Source organism: Cydia pomonella, chromosome 4 (genome assembly GCF_033807575.1).
Source record: "Cydia pomonella isolate Wapato2018A chromosome 4, ilCydPomo1, whole genome shotgun sequence".
Classification (NCBI taxonomy): domain Eukaryota; kingdom Metazoa; phylum Arthropoda; class Insecta; order Lepidoptera; family Tortricidae; genus Cydia; species Cydia pomonella.
In genome coordinates, this window is record NC_084706.1 from 14693445 (window position 1) to 14717874 (window position 24430).

General features: G+C 38.3%; 2 protein-coding genes across 3 annotated transcripts in view; both read right to left on the reverse strand.

Moving 5' to 3' along the window:
• LOC133517142 (hemicentin-1-like) overlaps nt 1-24430 on the reverse strand; it is a 292977-nt gene that overhangs the window by 252513 nt on the left and 16034 nt on the right. Inside the window, exon 2 of one of the 2 annotated variants that reach the window (XM_061850305.1) lies at nt 10084-10168. The exons of the other annotated variant lie outside the window; for it this stretch is intronic. The gene's annotated coding sequence lies outside the window, so the exon portion shown is untranslated. The remainder of the gene's footprint in view (nt 1-10083; nt 10169-24430) is intronic. 2 annotated transcript variants of the gene reach the window in all.
• LOC133517130 (uncharacterized) lies at nt 1226-7478 on the reverse strand. Its single transcript, XM_061850290.1, has 2 exons — nt 6347-7478; nt 1226-6214 (listed from the first exon to the last, which is right to left on the reverse strand). Exon 2 carries the CDS (start codon nt 5151-5153, stop codon nt 3882-3884), a length of 1272 nt encoding a protein of 423 aa, XP_061706274.1. The 5' UTR covers nt 5154-6214; nt 6347-7478; the 3' UTR covers nt 1226-3881.

The window sequence follows — 24430 nt, forward strand, 5'->3', positions numbered from 1 at the left end:
GTGTTACAGTTCATCTTTAGTTGGGTTAAAAAAAATTTTTGAAAAAAAAAATTTTTTTTAATGCTATACGCCCAATAGGAAGTGAACACCTTAACCTACGAAACGTAAATAAGAAACCATAGATAATCTATAAAGAAAAACAAGTCTTACAACCAAAGTTATACCTATGACTTGGTGAATGATCAGTTCGACCAAGGAAATCTAATGACTAATTTTGGTTCGAACCTTCTTATTCCTAGTGCGCGCTTTCCTAAACCTAAAAGAAAACGTCAAAGACGGCAACGTTAACAACCTTCCCTTTATTAAAGAAATTGCCTATCACCGACAGTAGTGGAAATATGTAACAAGCTACATTCTCTAGCTATTACACAATTCCTAAAATTACAAACAAAAGTTCAGTTACAGTACAAAGTTTAGCGAGAACGTAGTCCCTTTTTCAATAATTAATAATATTTCATGTAATAGGCCCGTTTAGGGTTTATAAGTAAAGTAAGTTTCTGCAGTTTATTCAGATTATTTAAAGTTTTATGTCTTTATCAGGACACGTGAAAGATTAATGTTGGTCCGTGTGCACCCGGTACCAATAAAAAACAAAAACATGGAACAAATACCCAGTCTGATGAAAACCAGCTTGTGCCAGGTCGCATTCAGTTTAGTAGGTACGTTCAATATTTAGTATCACATAGGATATTTTCAAGTGTAAGTATCCAATTGGTGTTAAGACGAGTACCGCTAACAAGACGGCTCGGCTTCACCAGGACGTACAATGTCTTTTATATGGAAGTTACCTAGAAGTTTTCCTTCTAAGGATTTTAAAGAGTATACAAGAGGACTCAATTTTTTATGAATGACACATTTGTCATAACGGGGCGCTAATTTAGCAGAAAAATGTTTTGCTGCATTTGACAATGGGAAACATCTTTTATAAACGATTTGTCCTTCTTCCAGTTCTACGTGACGCTTCCTCATGTTATAATACCTAGCATTACGTTCATGGGAGGCAATCAACGAGTTACGCACTTTTTGAAATACAGTTTTGAGCTCTTTAAGTCTTTCAGAAAAAGCACCACTGGTATCTAATTCGAGCGCGTTTTGATCTATGGGACCTTCGCTATTATAAAGGGAACCATCTAGAATCATTTGACGACCATGTGTTAAGAAATACGGTGTATTTTTAGTTACTTCGTGACGAGCTGTATTCAATGCACATTGTATTTCCGATACGTTCTTATCCCAGTTACGGTGATCAGAACGCACGTATGAGGCAATGGTTCTTACTAGTTCACGGTTCACTCGTTCCGTTTGATTCGTCTGAGGATGATACCTAGGGTTATAGAAAATATGAGGGACATCATATTTGGACATTAAGTCTCGAAAGTCTTTGGAAATAAATTGAACACCATTGTCGCAGAATATATATTTAGGAACCCCATGTATAAGAAATATCCCTTTTTCCATACACTTAACGATAGCTTTAGCAGTTATGTTGCGTAGTGGAAACAAAGTCACATACTTACTGAAATAATCAGCACATACGAAGAGATACTGATTTCTCAGATAAGATGGAGGAAAGGGACCAAGAATATCACAAGATATTGCTTCGCCTGGCGACGATATACGTCGTGGATTACCCATCAAACCAGGACGAGCTAAGTTAACAGGTTTATAAGTTTTACAAATTTCACAAGAGTCGACGTATTCCTTCACGTCCTGAAATAAAGTAGGCCAATAATATATGTCGGCTATTTTGGAATGAGTTTTACCCACGCCAAAATGACCTGCTGTAGGATCATCATGACACTTATTTAGGACTTCATTACGATGCTCATAAGGAAGTACCAGCTTCCAGTCAAATTGAGCTGTCAGACGATACTTATTCTTAGAGTAACGGAAAAGTTTATCATTTTCAATTTTAAAGTTGGGAAAGAGAGTAGGTTTTTCAGACACCTTTTTATATAGGTCAAGATACCAAGGATCTTGAATAGTAGCAGAATTTAAAGAACTGACGTGAATACGAGAAAGACAGTCAGGTATGACATGTTCTTTGCCCTTCCGGTGAATTATTTCAAAATTAAATTGACTCAATCTACACGCCCATCTATTTAATCGTCCTGTAGGATTTTTTAAGTTTTGAAACCATTTTAAAGATGCATGATCTGTTACAATATAACATTTTCTCCCTTCTACATATGCACGAAATTGCTCAAGACCATAAATCACAGCTAAGAGTTCGCGCTCAGTAGCTGAATAGTTCGTCTCTGGTTGGTTAAGTGTACGGCTGCAGTAGGCAATAGGATGATCGACTCCATTAAAAGGTTGAATCAGAACAGCGCCTACGGCGTAGGAAGATGCATCCGTATGGATATAGAAGCATTCATTAAAGTCGGGACATTTAAGAATAGGAGAAGACACTAAGGCAGATTTAAGTATGTTAAAAGAATCGTTGACTTCATCTGTCCATTCAAATTTTACTTTCTTACTCGTTAAGCGAGATAAGGGACGAGCTATTTTTGCGAAATTATTAATGAAACGTCGGTACCAACCGCACATTCCCAGAAAACGTTTAATATCCTTAGCATCTTTGGGAGTAGGAAAATTTAAAATTACATCAATTTTAGACGGATCGGTTCGCAGACCGTATCGATCAACTAAATACCCAAGATATTTAAGTTCACTCCTACAGAAGGATGATTTGTTCATATTAATAGTTAAGTTTGCCGATTTTAGTTTTTCAAAAACGGCATTGAGCAACCTTATATGTTCATCAAAATCGGAAGTACAAATAATTATGTCATCAATATAACAGAAAACCTTGTGATCAAAATGAGAAGTAAAGAGATTGTCCATGAGACGTTGCATAGTAGCAGAGGCACCTACTAAACCAAAACACATTCTCTTATAATGGAATAATCCCTTCCCTGGTACAGTAAAACTAGTTTTCTCCTTGGAGTCTTCACTAAGAGGGATCTGATGATATGCCGCACTTAAATCAAGAGATGTAAGGAATTTCGCATCGCGTAAGTTGTCCAGTATATATTGAACGTGTGGTACGGGATACGCATCAGATTTTGAAACTGCATTTACTTTTCTACTATCTAAACAAAGTCTTAAATCTCCATTAGGTTTTTCCACCATAACGACAGGAGAATTCCATGGAGAATGCGAAGGTTCGACAATTCCTTCCCTCAGCATACGATCAACTTCTTTCGCTAAAGCAGCTTGTTTAAAAGGACTAAGTCGATAATATTTTTGTTTTATCGGAGGAGTATCCCCAGTATTTATAACATGTTCAATTAAGTGAGTCTTTCCCAGACCAACCTTATCCGTATCAATTTGATCATAAAGAGATTTAGTAGACTCAAGTTGAGATTTTTGTTCAGAAGATAAAGAATCATATGTAGTAAGTCCTGTCTCTGACGGTAAAACGTCAAGACTAGCAATATAATGAGAATCAGTCTTTTCTATATCAGTAATGAGGCCAGGAGCTAATCCATAGGCTCTCCAAAAGTTTAAACCAAGTACCATTGGAGTAGCAATCTCCGGTTGAATATTAAAATGTATAAGTTTAACTTGACCTTTATAATTTACTGGTATAATCATATATTCAGTGGCTACGATTCGATGATCGTCAGCTACATTCACCATAACCGGTTTAGTATGTTTTTGAATAGGTATCCCACCGGTGGCGAATACTAAATGGCTGTTGTGGCCCAGGAAACTAACACTGGCTCCACAATCTAATAACGCCTTGAAATTCAAGTTAAGTATATTTAAGAGAGCATATACCCTGTCATCTCCCTTCGGAGGATTAAAGAAGATTGTCTTTTCTGCACGACAGGGAGCAGAAGATCTAGAATTGTTATTAGCAGAAAAGACCCTATTTAGTTTTTTGTCTTGGAGTTACATTTAACACATTCTGGAGTTTTCACCCCTTTTTCTCCGCATTTAAAGCAAACGATATCTCGAGAGCTCTTACACTCTTTAGTGTTATGATTGGACCTACCACATCGAAAACATTTCGTGTGAGAAGAGCTTTGTGCCACAGAAGCAACAAAGTTTCTGGAAGAATTAGGGAAACGAGACTGAAACGACTTATTACGAGGTTCTACATTCTTCGACGGATTGTCAGAGGAAGAATCATTAGTCTTGTTTGAGAGAATCGGTTCGCGAAACTGCTTCGCCTTGACTTGCGCCAATTCAATGCGCTTACACAAAGACTTCAATTGCTCTATCGATTCTATGTCGTGTAAGGCTAAATACTTGGAATACTCTGGGCGAATATTCCGCATCATAGTATCCAGCTTCTCTTGCTCAGGAACCTCCTTCGTCAGACGCTCATACATCCCTAACACGGTTGATACGAAAAAGACAATTGTTTCGGACTTTGCTTGAGTCCTAGCCCGTATTTCCTGCAACAATTGGTGATCCAAATCAGGTATGTCAAACTCCTCTTGTAGAGCCGCGGTGACCTCCTTATATGTAGTAAGTTTCGTACGTTGCGACCGGAACCACGACAACGCCGGACCCTCAAGAACTTCAGGAAATCCCCTATATATACGACTCTCTGAGATTCCTCTGGCATCTCGCAACTCCTCAAGGCGAGACAGAAACGTACGAACGCAGGTGTCACCTTTGAATTTCAAATTCAAGGAATTTATGTTGAAAGTCTTGTCCGATTTATAAATAATTTCCCTAACAATACGAGATTCGTTAGGAGATTGAAAATCATCATCTGACCCAGACGACGCAGAAGAGCCTTGCTCATTCAACCGATCTAATAAAGAAGTAATTAATGTTTTCAACAGAAGTACCGCTTCGGTCTCCTGAGGTAACCGTGAAACACGACACAAAAGATATTTGCATCGCGAGGATAGTCTATCAATCGCCGACGCCGTCAAGTCTCCTTTCGCTTCTAAATCTATTTCCTCTACCTTACGTTGGCAGAGCTCCAATTCGGCAACTTCGTTACTTATTAACAAGTCCTGGCACTTCAAACTACCCTTTTTGGCTAAATCTGCAGTCTGTTTTAACGCATGACATAAGCTGGACCGACGCGATACAGGATTAACCGGAAGTCTGCGAATCGCCAGTTCATGTGCCATTTCGTCTTTATGTAAATGTATGATTTTACATCCCGCATTTAGGAAATCCATTTTTTAAGATTGATATTTAATATCAGAAGTAAGTCAGTGTCAAGTTTTGAATTGTAATATTTTAAAGTAAGTTAAAACTTTATTAGATTTTAACCCTTTTAAAGTATTTTAAAATAGTGAGAAAATTTCTCTTATGTAAGGCTAATTATTTAGCGTAGTATAGTTTTATTTATAAGTTGGTTAAATTTATAAGTTTAACCTCCAACTCAAGCAACAATTTAAAACAATAACTTGCAATCCCTTTTACATAAAATAACCTTAATACTAAAATAATGCAAAAATGTTTCACTTGGACATGTCATACTCCATAGGCCATACGTTGGGCATACCACTGTAATAGTTGTGGATGAGCTCTGGATATGGAGAAGATCTGATTCTATTATTGTTAAAGACCGTTTCCATAGAAGGAAACGTGTTTCTATGGAGTGATCCAGAACTCACCAAACTTCACTACTGAAAAGTTCACAAATACCTTCGGCTAACTACAATCATAGATAGGGTCGCGGTTCAGGCCACTATGGAGTGAGAATAGGTATCCAAAAATTTAAGGTAGGACGCCAGGATACTATCCTCATCAAGCGCATGACATATCCAAATGAAAATCCCAAATTTATTTAATACACACCTTTATTCCTTAAATATATATGACCCGCTACGGTCAACACGAGTTATTTATTAGTAAATAAGTAATACTAAATACTTCTTAGTGACACCACTATTTCTTGAAATTTACACTAAATACATCATAGACATCTCTGTGTCTACGGACAACAATATCAAAATTTGTCTTCCTAACATAACACTGTCTAAAGTAAAAGTTATGCCCCAACCTCCGGGGATGTTTAGCAGTAAGCAATTGCTCACAGGGATTACAGGTTACCTGTTCAGCATAAAGGATCCATATTTAACTAAAGGTATATCATAAAAGTCTTAACTTCACGGACACTGCCAAGAAGAACGCTGCCACCGGATGGCACAGCCTTAGAGAACCAGGGTCCAGAAAAAACCAGGGTCCAGAAAAAACCAGGGTCCAGGAAAAAACCAGGGTCCAGGAAAAAACCCTAAGAACAAAGAAAATGTTCTAGGTTAAAAAAAATTATGTTTTAACACGTTTAGTTTTATAGAAAAATTATATTTTAAACTGAGGCACAACGCGATTTAAATTAAGGCAATGAAGCGATTAAATGACTTACCGGGGTTTATGCCGGGTCCATTATTTCCTATACCAACGACGGCGCCTGCAGACCGCGTGGCAAGACGAAGAGGTGGTTGACGTTACATTAGGTTTTGCTGGAAAATCCACATAAAACACTATATTAACCCATTTGCGAAAGGACACACTACCTCCGCCTTTCCTTCTTTATATATTTAAAAAGTGTGGAAACTCACCAAGTTATGTTAAATTGAAGGGAAAAGATTAGCAGCCGCCATTTTAGGTAGGCTCTAAGACGCTAAATTATGCACATTTTGGGACGAGCTGTAACAAAATTACATTAACGATTACTAACTTGACTTTACCACAGTTTTAGGAAATAAAACCTTCAAGTAGGTTACATACCCCTAAGATTGATTGCCGAAAGATTTTCTAATATCCTTCACATCTCGAAGATCGATCGAACAATGATTTATCAAAATTCCAATCCGAGAAACCACAGACAAACTCATGAATGAAAACCTTCCCAATTCAATGGATACCACGACTGACCGGTTTGACTCTCGGAATAATTCGAAACATCAACAATAAAAAGAGTTACTCATTTTGGGAAGCTAATAATACGGACTTTATTAATAATTGGAAATTATAAAAAGATAAAAGAACCACAAGTATATGTTTATTGCCGTACAACAAGTGTGACCGACCATCTGTTACGGAACCATGGACAAAAAAAACCAAATGACATTGACAGCCGTCAGTGTCTACCGCTGAAATAAACAACTGCTCGGTTTTATCGAAATCATACATACGTGGTATTTCTATGTTTTAAAATGTATTTCAATTGTGAAATGTATATACCCCAACGCAAACAAAGTGCCTGTGTCCTAGCACAACGCAGGAACACGACATGGATGCGCAAAATGCAACGGAGTGAACGCACAGACTGACCTACCGCTCCGGTAAGTTTTGTCCACTCAATATAGCTAAAAGCGTATATGTAAAGTTGAAAATAACACTACAGGTCTCAGTCCTTGACTGACCCACTATGACATCCGTGTCGAAGACATTTCAACTACCAAATCTTACCAAAACAAACATACCATTTTCTAACCTATAAAGTACCTATATAATATGCTACTCAGCTGTTTATAACACTGGGTGGATACCCCAAAGTGTTACACACTTAAGACCTGGATGTACGTTTCATTTTTTTTTTAACGTCTGATATGTTTATACGAATATGATCAATACTTTAATTCAAACTTCGTTAAATTTGTCTTCGTGTAAACTCACGTATAAATTACTGAAATGATTACACATATATGAAAAACATTTTTATATAATTTAATTTGCTTTCTTTCATTTGTTCCATTCACCAAACTAAGGAAACGTGATTTGCACATATCACCGAATCGCATTACATAACTAGAAAATAAATGTATGAAAATATGGTATTGAGAGGTGCTCAAACTTTCGGTAGCTCACTGTTAAATACTTCAAACTGATGAAATTCAACTTTATTCATTAACAACACGAGTAATATTTATTTTCTGTAAATAATTAATAAGGGTCGTAGCGCCACAGGAAGTAGGAAGTAAGTTACTTATATATTTAGTAAGTTCATAATTAATAAATATAACATTTAATGAATATAGCTCTATAATTATATTTAATTAATTAATCAATCTTCCAGTATTAATTTAGCTAAATAATAGTCAATCCACAGAACACATAGTATCGAGTTTTTTTTAATACACATTTAATAAGATGTAAAATATAAGTATACACCTAGGTAATCCGACAGGCCTAAAATGTCATACTTACAAAGATTTCTGAAATCGGATTTGTATTAGAGATAATGATAATACAAGTGTGAAAATTTGTTTCTATCATAGCTTAGAGAAAATGTCTTCTTGGTTTAGAGATACCTACTGACACAAATTTTAAAGGATACTCACAATTTTTATCTGTTAATAAAAAAACTTTATTTATTCGTTGTAATTTTTTTTCGCTATGATGTAATACGAGTGTGCAGAGCTAAAAAAAATTTATTTTACGACAAAAAAAAATTTTTTTTCGACAATTTTTTTTGTCGAATTACATTAAAACTCATAAATTATTGTTTGTTTCTTATGAGCTCAGGAATTTAATTTAAAATGTATCAGGCTACTCCAGCCTATTATTTGAAGCGAAAATATGGACGGTTAGTCGATTTAGACGACCTGCCTCATAGAAAAAAAATAGCGTCAAAAAGATTTTTCCTCTACTTTTTTCCTAACGAAAAAAAGATACCGAATATGCCCTTAAACGTGTTCCGACTATTTTTGTTACACCATGTATACAATCATAACAATTAAATATGTATATATAAATAAACTTTATTGTATCTCATTCTGGGATCATCATCGGCAGTAGATGTAAACATGTTTAGAAGCGCTGGCATTTGAAAAAGTGATGATAATATAATACGTACTGATATGGACCTAAATAATTGTGCAATAAAGATGAGATTTCAATGAACATTGAATCAAAACAAGGCCAAAATTGGGCGAATTCACACGCCACTGTTCGGAAATGTGGCAATAGATGGTCTAAAACCAAGCTGGAAAGTAGGCAATAGCTGTAGCACCTCAACCATCACTACTACAATGTTTCATTGTTATCATCATCTATCATTGGTGATGGTAAAAGATCTTTTAGGACCATTTACTAGTTAAAAAATAGAAACGTCAAAACCATTCAGTTCACGCATAAGGCGTTTTTACTTTTGTAGCTTAAGGCGTTTATACTTTTGATTTTAGCAAAAATGCTTCTAAGTTTAGAGTCGGTTTGAAGCAAACAACAGAAAAACGCCTCTTAAAAGTGATAAAAAAGTAAAAACGGCAGGATCGGAAAATACTTACTGAATCGGATAGTGTAAATTGTGTTTGACTAAAAAATACAAGAAACACGTATCTATGCAATAAAAATGAGTTCTTCTAGTGAAGATAATATAAATGTTCCTGACAAAAATACATGGCTTTCTTTCAAAAATTATCCTCATGCCAATATAAATATTAGTATCTTTTAAAGTACTTATAGTTATGCAAATGTTTTCTTATTCCCTCGCAGTAGTCGTGAAAAGCACTATGTAATGCCTCGGCCGGAAACGCTAAACATGGACTCGTATTATTTTAGGGCCACCACTATTAACGTGTCGGCCCTCAAACTTACTCGTCCATCTTTGAGCGGTTTTCCAGCCTCTCCTACAATGTACTATTGCTTGTTTTTTTTTCTTTTGACCGAAATTATATAGAAATATATATATGACTTGTAATTTTTAACAGAACCTGGGGAAAATAGTAAAAAAGACACCATCTTTACTGCTACATCAGTGGTAGAAGTCACAAAGGCTAGATCCTATTTTATAAATATACAATTATTAGTACCTATATGAAAAGTGTTATTATCATCAGAAATATACATTATTTGTCATATAACAATAAGAAAGTTATTAAATAAAATAAAAATACTAGCCCCGAAAAAACACTGAATAACATACCTGCTATAATATAAACAATTAAAATTGTCCAGAAATATGAAAATTAACTATACCCTTTAGTTTCCTTAAATAAATTTAGCCAAAAGTCTAAGATAACGGAAAACAAAAATAATAATCCTGTATGGTAGTGGCAAATGAAACGATGAAATATTTAAATATTTTACCCAAATAGCTCTTAATAGTTACAATTTTAAAGCAGACGAATCCGCGGGGGATAACTAGTCAATACATACCTAGGTCGTAGTTGTGTTGCTTCCGGCATCGGCATAGGAAGCGTAAAGCGAGCTGCAACTGGGTTAATGCAGACTTTACTCGCAGCTGGAATAAAAAACATTGATATTGGTTAGGTAGGTGTACGTAGACTAGGTGTGACTCTATGAGTTTTGAGATGATCATTAAAAACCGGCCCAGTGCGAGTTGGACTCGAGCGAGTAGTACATTTTAACAATGTTTTGTTGTGTTTTCGGCGTAGGGCCGAAAGCTCGGAGCGTCCGACGACGGGTGCGCGATTACCGCAATTTCCCTAAGTATTTAATAGCGAAGGCAGAAGTGTGAGCTGCATGAATGTAGCACAAGTACCCAATCAATCAATAAGTAGTACTCAAGTATAATTGCGACTGTGTGTCAGATACAGCCTAGTCGTATTTTTTTCTTGGGTCTGACTCACGTTTGAACCTAAAAGCGTGCCTCTTTCGGACGCATCTGGCCTTCGACCTTGGCATTTAAGATACTCGGACTATTATTCTCTGTTTAAGCAGTAATCTCCTGCAGCTCGGACTTAGGCCTCGCGCGTAGGCGTGCCTCTCCCGAACGCTTTGGACCTTCGGCCTTCGCATTTAAGGTACCGGTAGCTACGGGCCTTCAGCGCTACACGGGGCTCTGCCTTCAGTTATCAAATTCAGACACTTGTACTATTGTTCTTTGTCTGAGTACTAACCCACCTTGACCTTCAAATTCAGATTTAAATATACTTTATTCATGAAGGCGTCCAATAACACACACTTATGGCACTTACGGCCTCGGCTGCGGTTAGGTAGGCCTCTTCGCAACGTTTCAGACTTTTGGGCCTACGTGGATATCGGCCTTCGGCATTCGCAATAGCTGTCTACACCACTTTTTACGTAAACCATTGCAGCCCTGTCCCTAAAACAGCCTAACGGGATTTTTTTTCTTATTTAGGTTTTCCTGTCATCTTTGAGTAAAGAACTATATTGTATTTTTTTTTTAAATGTTACATTCAGTAGTTTCAAAAATAAAGAATGGTCACTTTTTGCCTATTTTATTGAATAACTTATAAACTATTTATTCCAAAATTATGAAAAAATATATTTGAGATTCTTACAATGCGCCCTTTCATTTGATATGTAACATGATCCCATACAGGGATAAGTTCGCCTTTGTTGTATTTAATTTACTCTGTAAGTGTGTTTTTCGTGTTTGTATTTCTATGTACAATAAAGTATATACTCGTACATACATACATACATAGAAGCGCTGGTGGCCTAGCGGTAAAAGCGTGCGACTTGCAATCCGGAGGTCGGAGGTTCAAACCCCAACTCGTACCAATGAGTTTCCCGGCACTTATGTACGATTTATCATTTGATATTTAATTAAATTAAGAGCCGAAATTATTGGATGGATTGCGAGGCTGAAGATAGCCGGCTCCATCGGATCTCCCTGCTGACAACCAACTGCAGAAAGAATATTGCGAAATCCGAACATCAAGTTGGAGGGGTACCTATAGCATTGCCAGAGGTACGGGTATATCAGTCGTGTCCAATGCGCGCATCGACATGGACGCATTGATGATCAATTAATTTAATTAATTGCGAAATTAGCGCGGCTCGGCCGCAGCTAGCGAAGTGACGCGATGAGTGCCTTCGAGCTGAGTGCACCTATCGTGAACGAGCTCCTCGCCTTTCTGCAACGGAAGCTGCTGCTGGAAGGAGTGATGGACACGGTGTCTGCTGTTCAGATCTGTTCGTCGAGTTTTTCCGTCGAAGACATCTGTGCAGCAAAGAAGGTGCTGCACCAGTCCCTCGGGATCGCCGGCACGTTTGTACCTCACCGGAGAGGAGATGAAATTGGGAAGAAGACCCTTGAGGATATCATAAAAGTTCTAAGGGAGAATGAAGACCGGATTCCGGAGTTTATGACGACGGGTGCCTCCAGCCTGCCATCCTATATTCCGGATCATGTTGACGCTAGCTGCTTGTTGAAGGAAATCGTGGCCCTAAAAACAAGATTAGCGGATGTCATTTCGAAGTTTGAAGCGGCCCAGGTCACTATAACCGAGTTACGCAACGAAGTCATCATTTTGCGAAACAGTGCCCTTACTCGGTCGGCGGCGTCGAATTTCAAGTGCGATGACCGGCATGCCACGAGCGCCGAGTCGGTCAGTTTGCGAGTTGCTGACACTGTCAAATGTGTCGCATCAGCCGTGTTGCCGTCCGCGAGCCTCCCGCGCGCGCGCCCTCCCCCCGCCTCCTCCAAATCACGTCATCGTGTTTACGCGGATGTCGTCGCCGGTCCGAAAGTTGCATCGAACCGGTTTAGTGTACCTGTAAAGGGTACTGAAGAGCGAGCGACTCGCAAGGAGAAGCTCCCTGTTGCTAGTGTGGATGAGGAGGAGTTCACACTGGTATCAAGAAAGAAGAAGCGCCCGCGCACGGCGCCTCGTAAGACTCAGTGTGGTACCGCCGAACCGGCTAATTCTGGCTTGCGGATTGCTACACCGAGTAAGGCGCTGTACGTATCGCGCTTGCATTACACCGCCACGGCTGCTGAAGTGGTGGAGTATGTACACCAGAAGACCGGCTACACGCTGAGGGTGTTCCAGCTTCGATCGCGCCACTACGTGCATTTCAACTCTTTTGTTGTGCGCGTGCCGCGACCGCTGCAGGGGACCATCGAATGCGCCGACTTCTGGCCGAAGGGTGTCGTGTTTCGGAGGTTCCGGGGCAAACTGCCGAATCCGACACAAGAGCAGCCGATTCAACGGAGCCACGCCGTTTTGTCGCCTAAATAGTGTTTAGTTGTAATTTTATAAAACGTATATGTATGTTAGTCTGTAAGGTATTTGTAATATGGGCCTTGTTGCCTGAATCAAATTTTAAAATAAAATAAAATAAAATAAATAAGCCGGGGATATTCTTCTGGACCTCCGTCAACATGGCGCCACGGTCTACAGAGTTAAAGGCGTTTCTGATGTCGACTTTAAGAAGTACTTGCTCCTCGCGATGGTGTAAGAAAGTTCAGCAGGCGTGAACTGCAGCTTCACACCCCCCACACCCCCCTTGGAGCCGATTTTTTAATTAATTTTGTATACCAGTTTAAATTCCCTACGATATCATACATTTATTCATTACCTACCGATGTTTTGAAGTCCCTGTATGCGTGACAGACAAGAAGATGCCTAACACCTCCCCTGTTTCGATTTGTTTATTAACTATGTGTTCTTTTATTTTCAATGGAACTACAGGTCTGTTTGTTATCACTTAAGCTTATATATATGAATATGTGACTGTTTGTTTCCTAAAAAAAGGCACTTTTATACTCGTAGTATGCCCTATATGATATGTTTAGGCTAGAGAATGTACTTTCCGTTCGTCACCTTTGGGATAAAGAACCCTTTAAAAGATACCTATAGAAAAGAACAAAAATCATTAAAGTTACCAGTACTGTAGGTAATAGGCTTCCATAACCTTTCCTCCAGCTCTCACGCTGCCACACGCCAGATTCATTAAAACCGGATCGTGTTCTGCTTACAGCGAAAAAAGACTGTGCAGAAAGGTTACTCCGCTGCAAAGCAAAGTTGAATATTCGATCCAAATTTACCATTATTTAGTTAAACCTTGTGATCTGTCACAACTGTAAACCACAATTATGCTGGCCTCTGAAATGCTCGATCCCTTACGGACGGTCTTTAATATTATGCGAAAATATATTATGGTCATAAAATTATGCACCTGATGAGAGTATACCTACTCGTATATTGTAATGTTCCTTTGCTGCTCGCGTAAAACTTGATTTAGTTGTAGGTATATCTGCATCAACATATATGACTAGGTTTTACCCATAGAGCATCAGTATTTTATGAATAACTCTAATATTGCGCGCCTGTCCCTTAAATTTAATAAGCTTACACTGCAATATGTAGGTTGCTACCTATGTGTTAGTCGTCGGGTTTTCAAACTATGCGTCGAGTTGCCCCGAGGCATCGAAATCTTCTTGTTCCAAATAATATCCGATCACGATAAGATTATAATCGGTGCTTTATATTGATATGTAATAGGTTTTGTACAATATAGAATCAAGGGCACGGGCTTAAAATCTGATGTAGGATGCAGATTTTGATTAGATTTTTTTTTTAAAGTTTTGATCTTGTCATAAACGACTCGCATTGCAGTGAGTGATCGTCCAGGTCGTAGGTACGAAAGCAAGATCAAAAGCTCAAGAAATTGATAAATCAGAATCGGCCATCTAAACAAGTTCTCATTTTGTAATATAACTATATATATATATGATTTTCTAATCGATCTACAAAAGAACTGAGGGTGTGAGCTTTGACATTGTATCGACTTTTTGTTACAAACCTCGGAAAAGTCCATATATCTCAAAAGCATTGGAATTGGGTCAAATGCAGGACTCTCGCCGCCAACCCGTACACCCTTGAGAGCTCTGATCATATTATTCATAATCAGGAACACAACACTACCTTTCCTTGGATATCATTACATTTCTTAATCATAGGCACTCCAACACTTTTAAGGCACTTGGCCATTGGGTCGTATCTAGGTCATATCAGCAGCTTTCGCGAGTCCCAATACCCAGATTTGTGTTTGTTTGGAAACAGACACTGAATGTATACTAATGCTACACACGGCGATGTTTCATCGACCAGTATTACTATGCCTTAATAATATTCCGCCTGCTGCTTCTAAGAAGTCGACTTAAATACAGCGCACTAAGTCTTAGTGATGTCTTCTCATTGACTACATTATTTTTGATATCCGCTCCCTTATTTAAGGAAAAATAAAAACTTTTTACAAAAAAAAAGTAAACCGACTTCAAAAAGGATAAAATAAAATATTATCCTTTTAAGTATATCCGTTACCAACTGATATGTTTGAAGTCGGGGCCAAGCCAAATTTAGAAGCATACCATGATTTTGGTGTGATTCGATAAAGATGCGGCTATATAAGTATGTACAATACGTTGGCTTGCCTTACTACGACAGCAATGTACGTACTTTCTGTTGGTAGGGACTTACCTAAGAACACACGGTCGAACCTGCTTAGCGCAGTCCGTACCTTGTTTGTCGGTATATTAGTATAAATCCAATGCATTTATTTGCCGTCGTAATTTTTAAAGACCTATTTTTGAACTGTCCATAGCACGTAAGTGTGGAATTGAGACTGAGTTATTTCCAGTCTATTATCCAGAGAACTTCATTTCAAAATATAAAACAATTCAAGGACCGTCATCAGGGCTTAAACTTTTTACCTTCATGCCAAATTTCACCTAAATCGATTCAGATGTTTAGCCGTGAAAAGCAAAGAGACAGATTGAATTAATTCTACGTTTATAATACCTTTTACTACAGTTGTAATGTGATTTATAGACATAAAGCTGATTATTTTTGACCGGTATTGTTACTATTATTTGGCTTGCCACCGACTTCAAACATATCAGTTGGTAACGCATGTACTTGAAAAGGATAATATTTTATTTTATCCTTGTTGAAGTCGGTTTACTTTTTTTTTGGAAAAAGTTTTTATTTTTCAATTTTCAGTTTTAAGGCATTGTTAAGAGCTGATGACTGACGCGTGACGCATGAATGAAAAACCCAATAATTTTTAACACTAAATTCGTTAACTTTAATAAATAGTCAGGACTTTCCTCGTGTCAGTATGGGAAATCATTTCCGCCACTACTCTAAATCTAGCTTCCGCCCCGACGCTGACTCAATCCCTCAACCCTCCGATCACTCAACCTCACAGAACATCAACCCCTGATCACTGATACCCTTGACCCTGAACCACCAAACCTTCAACTTCCATTCCCCGACCCCTCAACTCCAGACCATTTAACTCCTAATCCTAAGCCCCAATTCCTCAATTTCCAACTCCCAACCCCTCAGTCCCCGACCTATCAACTAATCGCCCCCTAAACCCCCTAACCTCTCAAACCATGACTCGTCAAGCCCAAACCCCTCAACCCGCAACCTCAGACCCCCGTCTACCTTCACCACCACCGTCTACCTCACACACCTCTCACACCTACCCCTCACCTCTTATTTCCAACGACACCTACATCAAAAATCATAATACACCCAATTATAAGAGGTAAGTTCTACATATCGCCCGTGGTCTTCATAATGTATGTATATATATTATGTATGTCACTTTATTGCACATAAACAGGTTAACATAAAACAGACAAAACAAAATAGACAAAAAAAAATGTTATCAGTAAGTAGCCTTACCACGAGTTTGACACTGACATATTCGCTAGCGTAACTTACTTTCTAGCCATCTCGCTCGTACTTGCATCCTATTAGTGCGAGCGAGATGTATAGAAAGGAAGTTACGAACACGTCAAGAGTCAAACTCGTGGTGAGGCTACAGTTACACTACATCAAATTGGTAGTTTTCGAGAGGAAATGCTTGAGTTACTTAAGGATACAGTCAAATCACCATATATGTGCCTTTAAACATTGAGAAGTTCCCTCAATTCCTCATGGATTCCATCATCAGATCAGAATCATAAATATTATGGGATCACCTTGGAGGTAACTCCTTTCAAACAAAAAATAATTACTGAAATCGGACCACGGGTGTCGGAGTAATCGGTGAACCATACTACATTAAAATAATCATCATCATTATCATCAAAAAATCATCATTATCAGATCCACTTCATCAAATTGATCGTTCTTGAGAGAAAATGCTTGATTTGCTTAAGAAAACACCCAAATCAACGTGCCTTTAAAAATGAGGAGTTCCCTCAATTCCTCATGGATCCCATCATCAGATCAGAACCAAATTAAAATAGGACCAACTTGGAGATAACTCCTTTCAAACAAAAAAAGAATTACTCAAATCGATAATCGGTGAACATACATAAAAATAACATAGCCACAACCGAATACAGAACCTCCTCCTTCTATGAAATTGAAGTCGGTTAAAAATCATAAAAGCACGCGGGCGTAGCCGCGCATACAGCAATAATAGGTACATCATAAGTTTTCACTCTTGATATGAACGTAATTAAATTGAAAATTGCGACAGTTTCAGTTAATTAACTTTACTTCAGTATTCCAACTCATATTGAGTAGGTACCTACTCTCGAAGCGAGTTCATGGCAGCAAATTTGTAAATGCGTATAACATTTCCATTGTGTATAAATTACGTTCAGTTTTACAGTAACAATATTATGTTTATGACACAGAATTTCATTCTTTATTTATTCAATTAGTTACATACTTATTTTAAGAGCGAGTATTATAATATGTGTTGGCTATGTAAAGATTCTTGTCACAATAACTCCGATGTTTCCCCTTGATGGCAAAACACTCGTTACCCTAAAATAAGCTTTTTGCAAAAATTTCATTTTTGGTACAAACTTTTATCGCTGACTGTACTTTTCTTTCCACAGGAAACTAATACTCATCGAGCAAATTCTAAAAACCCCAAACACAATTAGGTTGCGTTGTTTTATCACAGAGTACCTATGTCCACCTCTTGTCTCCATCATCAGATCAGCTCGATGGTACCATAATATTGCATTGTCATACGACTTAAATATGTATGCAAATTTTCAGCTCAATCGGAAACCGGGAAGTGGATCAAATTTAACTTGCAAGATTTGATTACAAACACAACGGTCAGGTGAAAGTAAATAAAAGCTTGTAATAAAAAGTATGTCTCATCTTTACACATGTACAAAACTAAAACCGTTATATATTGAAGATTACCAAAATTCCGGCCGAATCTACGGTTATTATTTAACGATTTGCTCCGTACTTCAAGAATCTGACACGATCTAGAAAAAAAATTTTTTCGCTGGTTCTCACAATTGGTCCCAAAATTGTCCGGCATTATCCCGGCATACCTTATCCAGATTGTCAGTGCAATACGTTCTTCAAGAAGGCAGACCAAGTTTAGCCCCATCGTAATACTATTTAGATTGTAGATTAACCATACCTACTTACAAAATTTCACACCACACCATGATCACACCCAACTTATTGTAACGAATAAGTACGACGACGACCGAAGCAAGGACATCATTCTTTTCTGCAGTCTTTATCTAAATGGTAATTAATAGATACAGTATAATATAAAAATTAAAAACAATATTATGTGATAAGATCAAAAACAACTTGCGTCGGGCAGCGCAGGATGAATTCCGTCCGGCTCGCGGGCGATGTCAACGGAACGGCGCGCAATGAGCGAGCGCTTGCGTCTCGCGTCTGTGTGCTGAGTACGCACTTAGATAGCTCCCGCTCCCGCCCACCGCAGCGCGACAGAAACAGCTTCAAAATTCGAGATTTGAAAAGTTGCTCAGCTAGGAATTGCTCTTAATGAGTCATATACGCATCATCATTTTGTTTTTTAATGTAGACCTTCTGGGAGATCGATTTTTTACCTATCTCCTCATTTATGATCCTCCGCAATTCTTTAGAATGATTTAATTATAGTTTTATTAGAAGGATTTAATTATAGTTTAATTATAGTGGTTTCGATGTGATTTTGACGGACGCGGAGCGTCTCGGACTTGATGAGTTTCGTTTCGAGTAATGACCTATGCAGTCCGATATGATCGGGTTGTTCGGATATTGACATCGTATCTCGTGAAGGTCGCGGTGTTTTTGCATATATCCAAACAGCTCGTCAGTTGCCCACGGAACAGGTGATTTATTTTTGGACCTTAACTGTTTAACAGGGAAATGCAAATCTATATAACATGTTAATACATTAAATAATTTGTCAAATTTAGAATTAATGTCAATATTATCATCATAAATAAAATTAAAATTATAATAAGATATGTTAGTATAGAATAAATAAATGGATTCATTATCAAATAATAGGCGTAATAATGGGTACCTATGTACTTGACATAATCTCCCGAGACCCCGCCTATTTATTACAATTTGTGTACCTATTTAAGTACATCCCCATTTGGTTTCTATGTTACAGATATAATAATCGTAATTATTAAATAAATTTATTTAAAAGTACATATTTCAAAATATATTCTGAACATTTATCTAGTAACTAAGGGTTTTTAAAAGTTAGCCTACTGAGACCCATCCTGAAACTGAGTGTTAGCAATGTAACTATTTAGGTCGAGTGAATTTGGTGCGACCATGAAACTGCCAGACGTATTGGATTATTCTTCAATAATAATAATTTATTTCAGTTATAATAAGACTATGCTAATATTAGTAAAAGACAGATTCAAATAAAAATAAAAATACATTTTTTTACACAACATGAATAAGACTACCGCTGCACGTGCAATAGCATCCAATGGTGCTGGAACGGGCAGTCTAACCTCTCGGCTAGCACACGTAGCAGACTGTTGGAGCTCCCGCGCAACCGCCGCATCAGTGAGGCAGTACGCTTACGCATTATGGCCTGAAAGCCATCGGTTCGAGCCTCCGCGAACATACTTGATGCACTGCAGTAGCGCGGCAGTCCCAACAGGGTACTGTTATTTAAACGCATTATTGTATTGTACTCTCAAGATATTGAGAGTACTCTGCGTGTATCTTACCCACAGGCTGCACGTGTAGAAGCTCTGGCAGTAGGCCTTAAACAATGTAATCTTAACTTCTTTCGTACAGCGTGCAAACCTGCGGGCAAGCATATTACAACACACAGCCATGGAGCGTCTCTCCCTTTCCATGTCCATGCCATCCGAGAGATCCACAGTCACCCAATGGCCCAAGTCATTGCGTCGCTAACTAAGGTAACCATGCGATAAGATAAAATACCTACCTAAAACTTGACATACATAATCACGAGATTATTTTTCAGGTTCCCCATTTACCCTTACCAATTCTCCTGGAGAAAAACAGATTTATAAAAAAATATGCAAATCTATGTAAATTTTACGTTTTGAGCAAAAAACTCGACCTGCTGAATATTGTTGAGGGTCAGATTTAGCGTGTTTGATAAAAAGGTACTTTGTGATTTTAAAAGGAGGAAAGAAAAAATACCACGATTTATAGAAAATAAACAATGTCGTGCGTACGAGATCCAAAAATAACACCACACTGTATATTGTGACACTGCATATTTTGTATGAAAATTTCAGTTTACCGTTTTTACAATTGCCTTAAATATAATATTGTTTTTTTTTACATGTCAAGGAAGCCATTGAAGTAGCAAGCAACAATACCTAATTACGTATGACAAACAATTGGCCAATAGGAGACAGGGGTAGCCGATGTTGTGGCTACTGCAAATTAAATTAAATTATATGGAATGAAAATCATTGAAAATTTAAATTAAAAACTTAATTTAATGATTATTATATTATTAAAACTTAAAATTTACACAAACAAACCGCTCCCCACCGTCCCGGGTGCAAAGGCGCCCATGATACTCGCAGCATTTCCACGCTGAAGTACCATGGACAGCCTTTGCATTAGGAACGACTCGGAGCGGGGACCCTCCCCCTTTTGCCTGAGACGACGGCCTAGTTCGCGTGTAAAACGTTTTGCGTCCGCTCCCCTGCAACCCGCCGTTTCTACAGCGAAAGGAACGAATATGTACCCTGGGCAAATAGGGGCATATTTTTGCCTCTTTAAAGCCGCTTGCGTTTCGGCTGCAGCTCCGACCGTGCGCGAGGTACGGCTGATGTGGGAGGCGGCGAAGGTGCTGACGCACGTAGCGTCCCACACCAAGCACCGCCCCCGTTCCCATGGTATCGGGTCGTTTGCCATCGGTGCGGCTAAGACCAGGGGGCTCAAGCACCGATGGGACACCAGCCGACCTAAGGGCCCTCTGGACAGTATCGTTGAGGGCATGGTGACGCGGGTGCCTACCTGCGCAACGACGACAACTCAGTGCGTGGTGGCCGTCAGCACCCACCATGGAACCGCAGATGCAAAAGTGTGGTTGGCATACATCGCAGCCCAGGCGGAGAGCAACAGCCACGCGCAGTGAGTCACTGTCGAGTAAGGTGCCCAATTGGGGCGAAGGCAACGCGTGCAACCATGCCCGATTCTGGTTGCGACACTGCCAGAAGCCTTGCACGGTCCACTCCCGCGGCGCTCATAATGAGGTTGTCTAAGTAATGTAGCTTTAAAAATGATTATTATTTTTTAAATATGTTAGGAGAAATAGTTATGATTTATTTCTTCGAGTTTAACATATCAAAAAAAATATTGTATGAACTTTGGTAATTGCTGTCATTTGATGGTTGTCATCCCCAGGGCAGGGCAGGGTAGTTTGAAGTGATTTTTGGTTTTTGCCCTGGATGGGCAATCCAAGGCTCTGAAAATTTTGCATGTTCCATCGTGTATTAGTGGTGCTAATTTGATGAGATGATATGCAGGAGCCGCTGCTTTCTTGAGCTATGAGCTCAAGAAACACTTATTTTTAACAGCAACTGTAAGTTGAGAATATAGTGTCTTCAAATTTGCTTCCTTTGTTGGCTCCTTTGTCTGTGAAATCTGACCATGTGGTGACACCAAAGTAGTTGGGAGGGATTGTCACAGCTGCGTGATGAGTTCACTTTTGGGGTTTCTTGGTAAGAATCACAGAATATATTATATTTCGTCACTTCATTTTTCAGATATAATTTTATATTAACCATGTAGTTTCCCTATTGTACAGATAGCATCGCACACATTTAAGAGTAACTATTTTGATTAAAACTGTGAAAACCAACTTCCGCCCACTTCCGCTTACTGGTTACCTGCGTGCGGCGACCGCTGCGCTCTTCATTCTTTATTTGTGCGTGGTAGCGTCCACACGTCGGTCTAAATTTAAAATTATCACCATTCCTTCTGTAGAGTAAATGTTGGTGAATAATTTTATACTGTGACAAAACGGATTGGTAAGCATACCAACGCATAAATGTAAAACGTATAACGGATTCAATAGCATGCGCGTCACCAGGAGTAGTACAAAAAGGGATGCTATACAATCCGCGTCCGCGAACGTGTTACGAAGGTGCTAAACGCTAGATTAATGATTTACCTGCAATAAGCTTACTTGTAATGAAGATAGAAATAAATTGTGTGTCACAAACCTTTAGTAGCCACGAATTGCTGATGGAAATTATTTGGTAGCACCTGGTTGGAGTTCTGAAACGGGGGTTTGTCAGAGTTGAATTTTTCAAGGTAATTTTAGTTACGAGTACATTTTTGTCCGCGGTTGTTGTGACGAAGTCCTAAAAGACCTGTTCGCCCTCGGAATACCCAACTGGCGTGAACTGGCGCAGGATAGGGCAGAGTGGCGCTCTCTTGTGTCAGAGGTCAAGATCCTGTTTGGATCACTGAGCCAGTGAAGAAGAAGAAGAAGAAAAATCTCTGTTATGTAAATAATTACGAACTGTTTTCATAATGGACCCCCGTCATTTTCTGCACAACACTTTTGTCGACATTTTTGGCGTGTTGATTTCTTGTAGATCGCAATGAATTGATACCCTGGACAATTTGACTAGTCTTGTTAAATTTTTTTTCATGATTGCCCAGTAGTTTTTGATAGAAGCGCTGGTGGCCTAGCGGTAAGAGCGTGCGACTTGCAATCCGGAGGTCGCGGGTTCAAACCCGGCTCGTACCAATGAGTTTTTCGGAACTTATGTACGAAATATTATTTGATATTTACCAGTCGCTTTTCGGTGAAGGAAAACATCGTGAGGAAACCGGACTAATCCCAACAAGGCTTAGTTTACCCTCTGGGTTGGGAGGTCAGATGGCAGTCGCTTTCGTAAAAACTAGTGCCTACGCCAAATCTTGGGATTAGTTGTCAAGCGTACCCCAGGCTCCCTTGAGCCGTGGCAAAATGCCGGGACAATGCGAGGAAGAAGAAGAAGAAGAGCCCAGTAGTTTTTGATACATACATATACATATTTGAAAGCTAAATACATTACTATTTAAAATACACCATTCAAAACTTTCTTACTTTATTTACTTAAAAAAATAACAATCTTCTAGTGTGTACCAATTCTATATGAACCATGCTTTAGTAAATTTGTGTAATAATGTCCTATAATATTTATTTATTTATTTTTTATTTAAATATGAAACAAACGGTCATACAAAAAATATTATTACACTTTCTTCTCTTAATCTAGACCTATAGTTTCCATATTTGTGAAACATATATTTATATAGAAGCACGAAAAGTACCTATCTTCGTTTAGGTTCAGCTAAATAGTAAGAGGTTACACAGAATTTGAGAAATCAGATTTATAAAACACGTAGTGAAAAGCACAATGTAAAACACGTTCTACGTTTATAATAACAATTTATATAATACCATAGTCACGTTTTGTACGGCACACATTGTAGAAAGAATGCCGTATTCAAGGGCGACTTAAATAATAACTAAGTAAGTGGTAGTGGTAAGGAAAGCAAAAAAAAAAAACAAAAAACAAAGGGTTGTAGCGCCACATTAAGTAAGAAGAAGTATTTTTAGTTATAATATATTCTTAGACGGTTGGTAAAAAGTCTTGTAATGATTATCTAGTAGAAAGAAGCTAAGTTTTCTCACTGATGCTACTACTTATTATGTTTCTACGTATACACCGTACCTAATACAAATCATCCTCATTCAAGCCTTCAGCCGGTCTGTAGCTGGCCATAAAAACTTGTTACCAACAGCCCCAGTTATACGATAGACCCAAAATCGTGCAACAAGTTATTTCATCAACGGCTTGGCACTAACTAAAATATTTAACTAGGCTAGAAGTGGTAATTTCATATACAATTAAACAGACGACGACGACTGCTATGGGCGTGCGTGACGATAGCTATTCATATTCGGAGTATTCGGACACGCAAAGTATTCTACGTTGTTGCGTTTTGTGTGTCGATAACTCGATACAATGGATGAACTCTTTTTTTAAAAGCTTTTATTTAATTTGCCCTGTTAATATGTTAGTTGGTTTGTCAGTTAGTGTGGGTCAAACCTTGCAAGATAAATTTGACTTACATATATTATGTAAATCGCATGACAATGCATGCTCGATGAGTATTAGTTGCCTGTGGAAAGAACAGTACAGAGAGCGCTAAAATCTTGTACCAAAAATGAAATTGAAAATGAAATGCATTCAAAATGTGTTATTTGTGTAGAAGGGAATCAATGTTATTCCGATTTATTTTCATTTTATTCCTTAAATTACTTACACACATCGATCGAAGTGAGATCGAAAATAGTTTTCATATAATTTAGCAAGAAGGATGGCACAACTAATTAGTAAAGACGAAGATCAACGAAGGCACGAGACCACTATTCCATACAAGTGTAGTCCCCATTTTCCTCTCCAAAAATTTTTAGTTAAACAAAGAATAAAAGGAATATAATAAAACTTTACTTACAACTTTTCAAAATA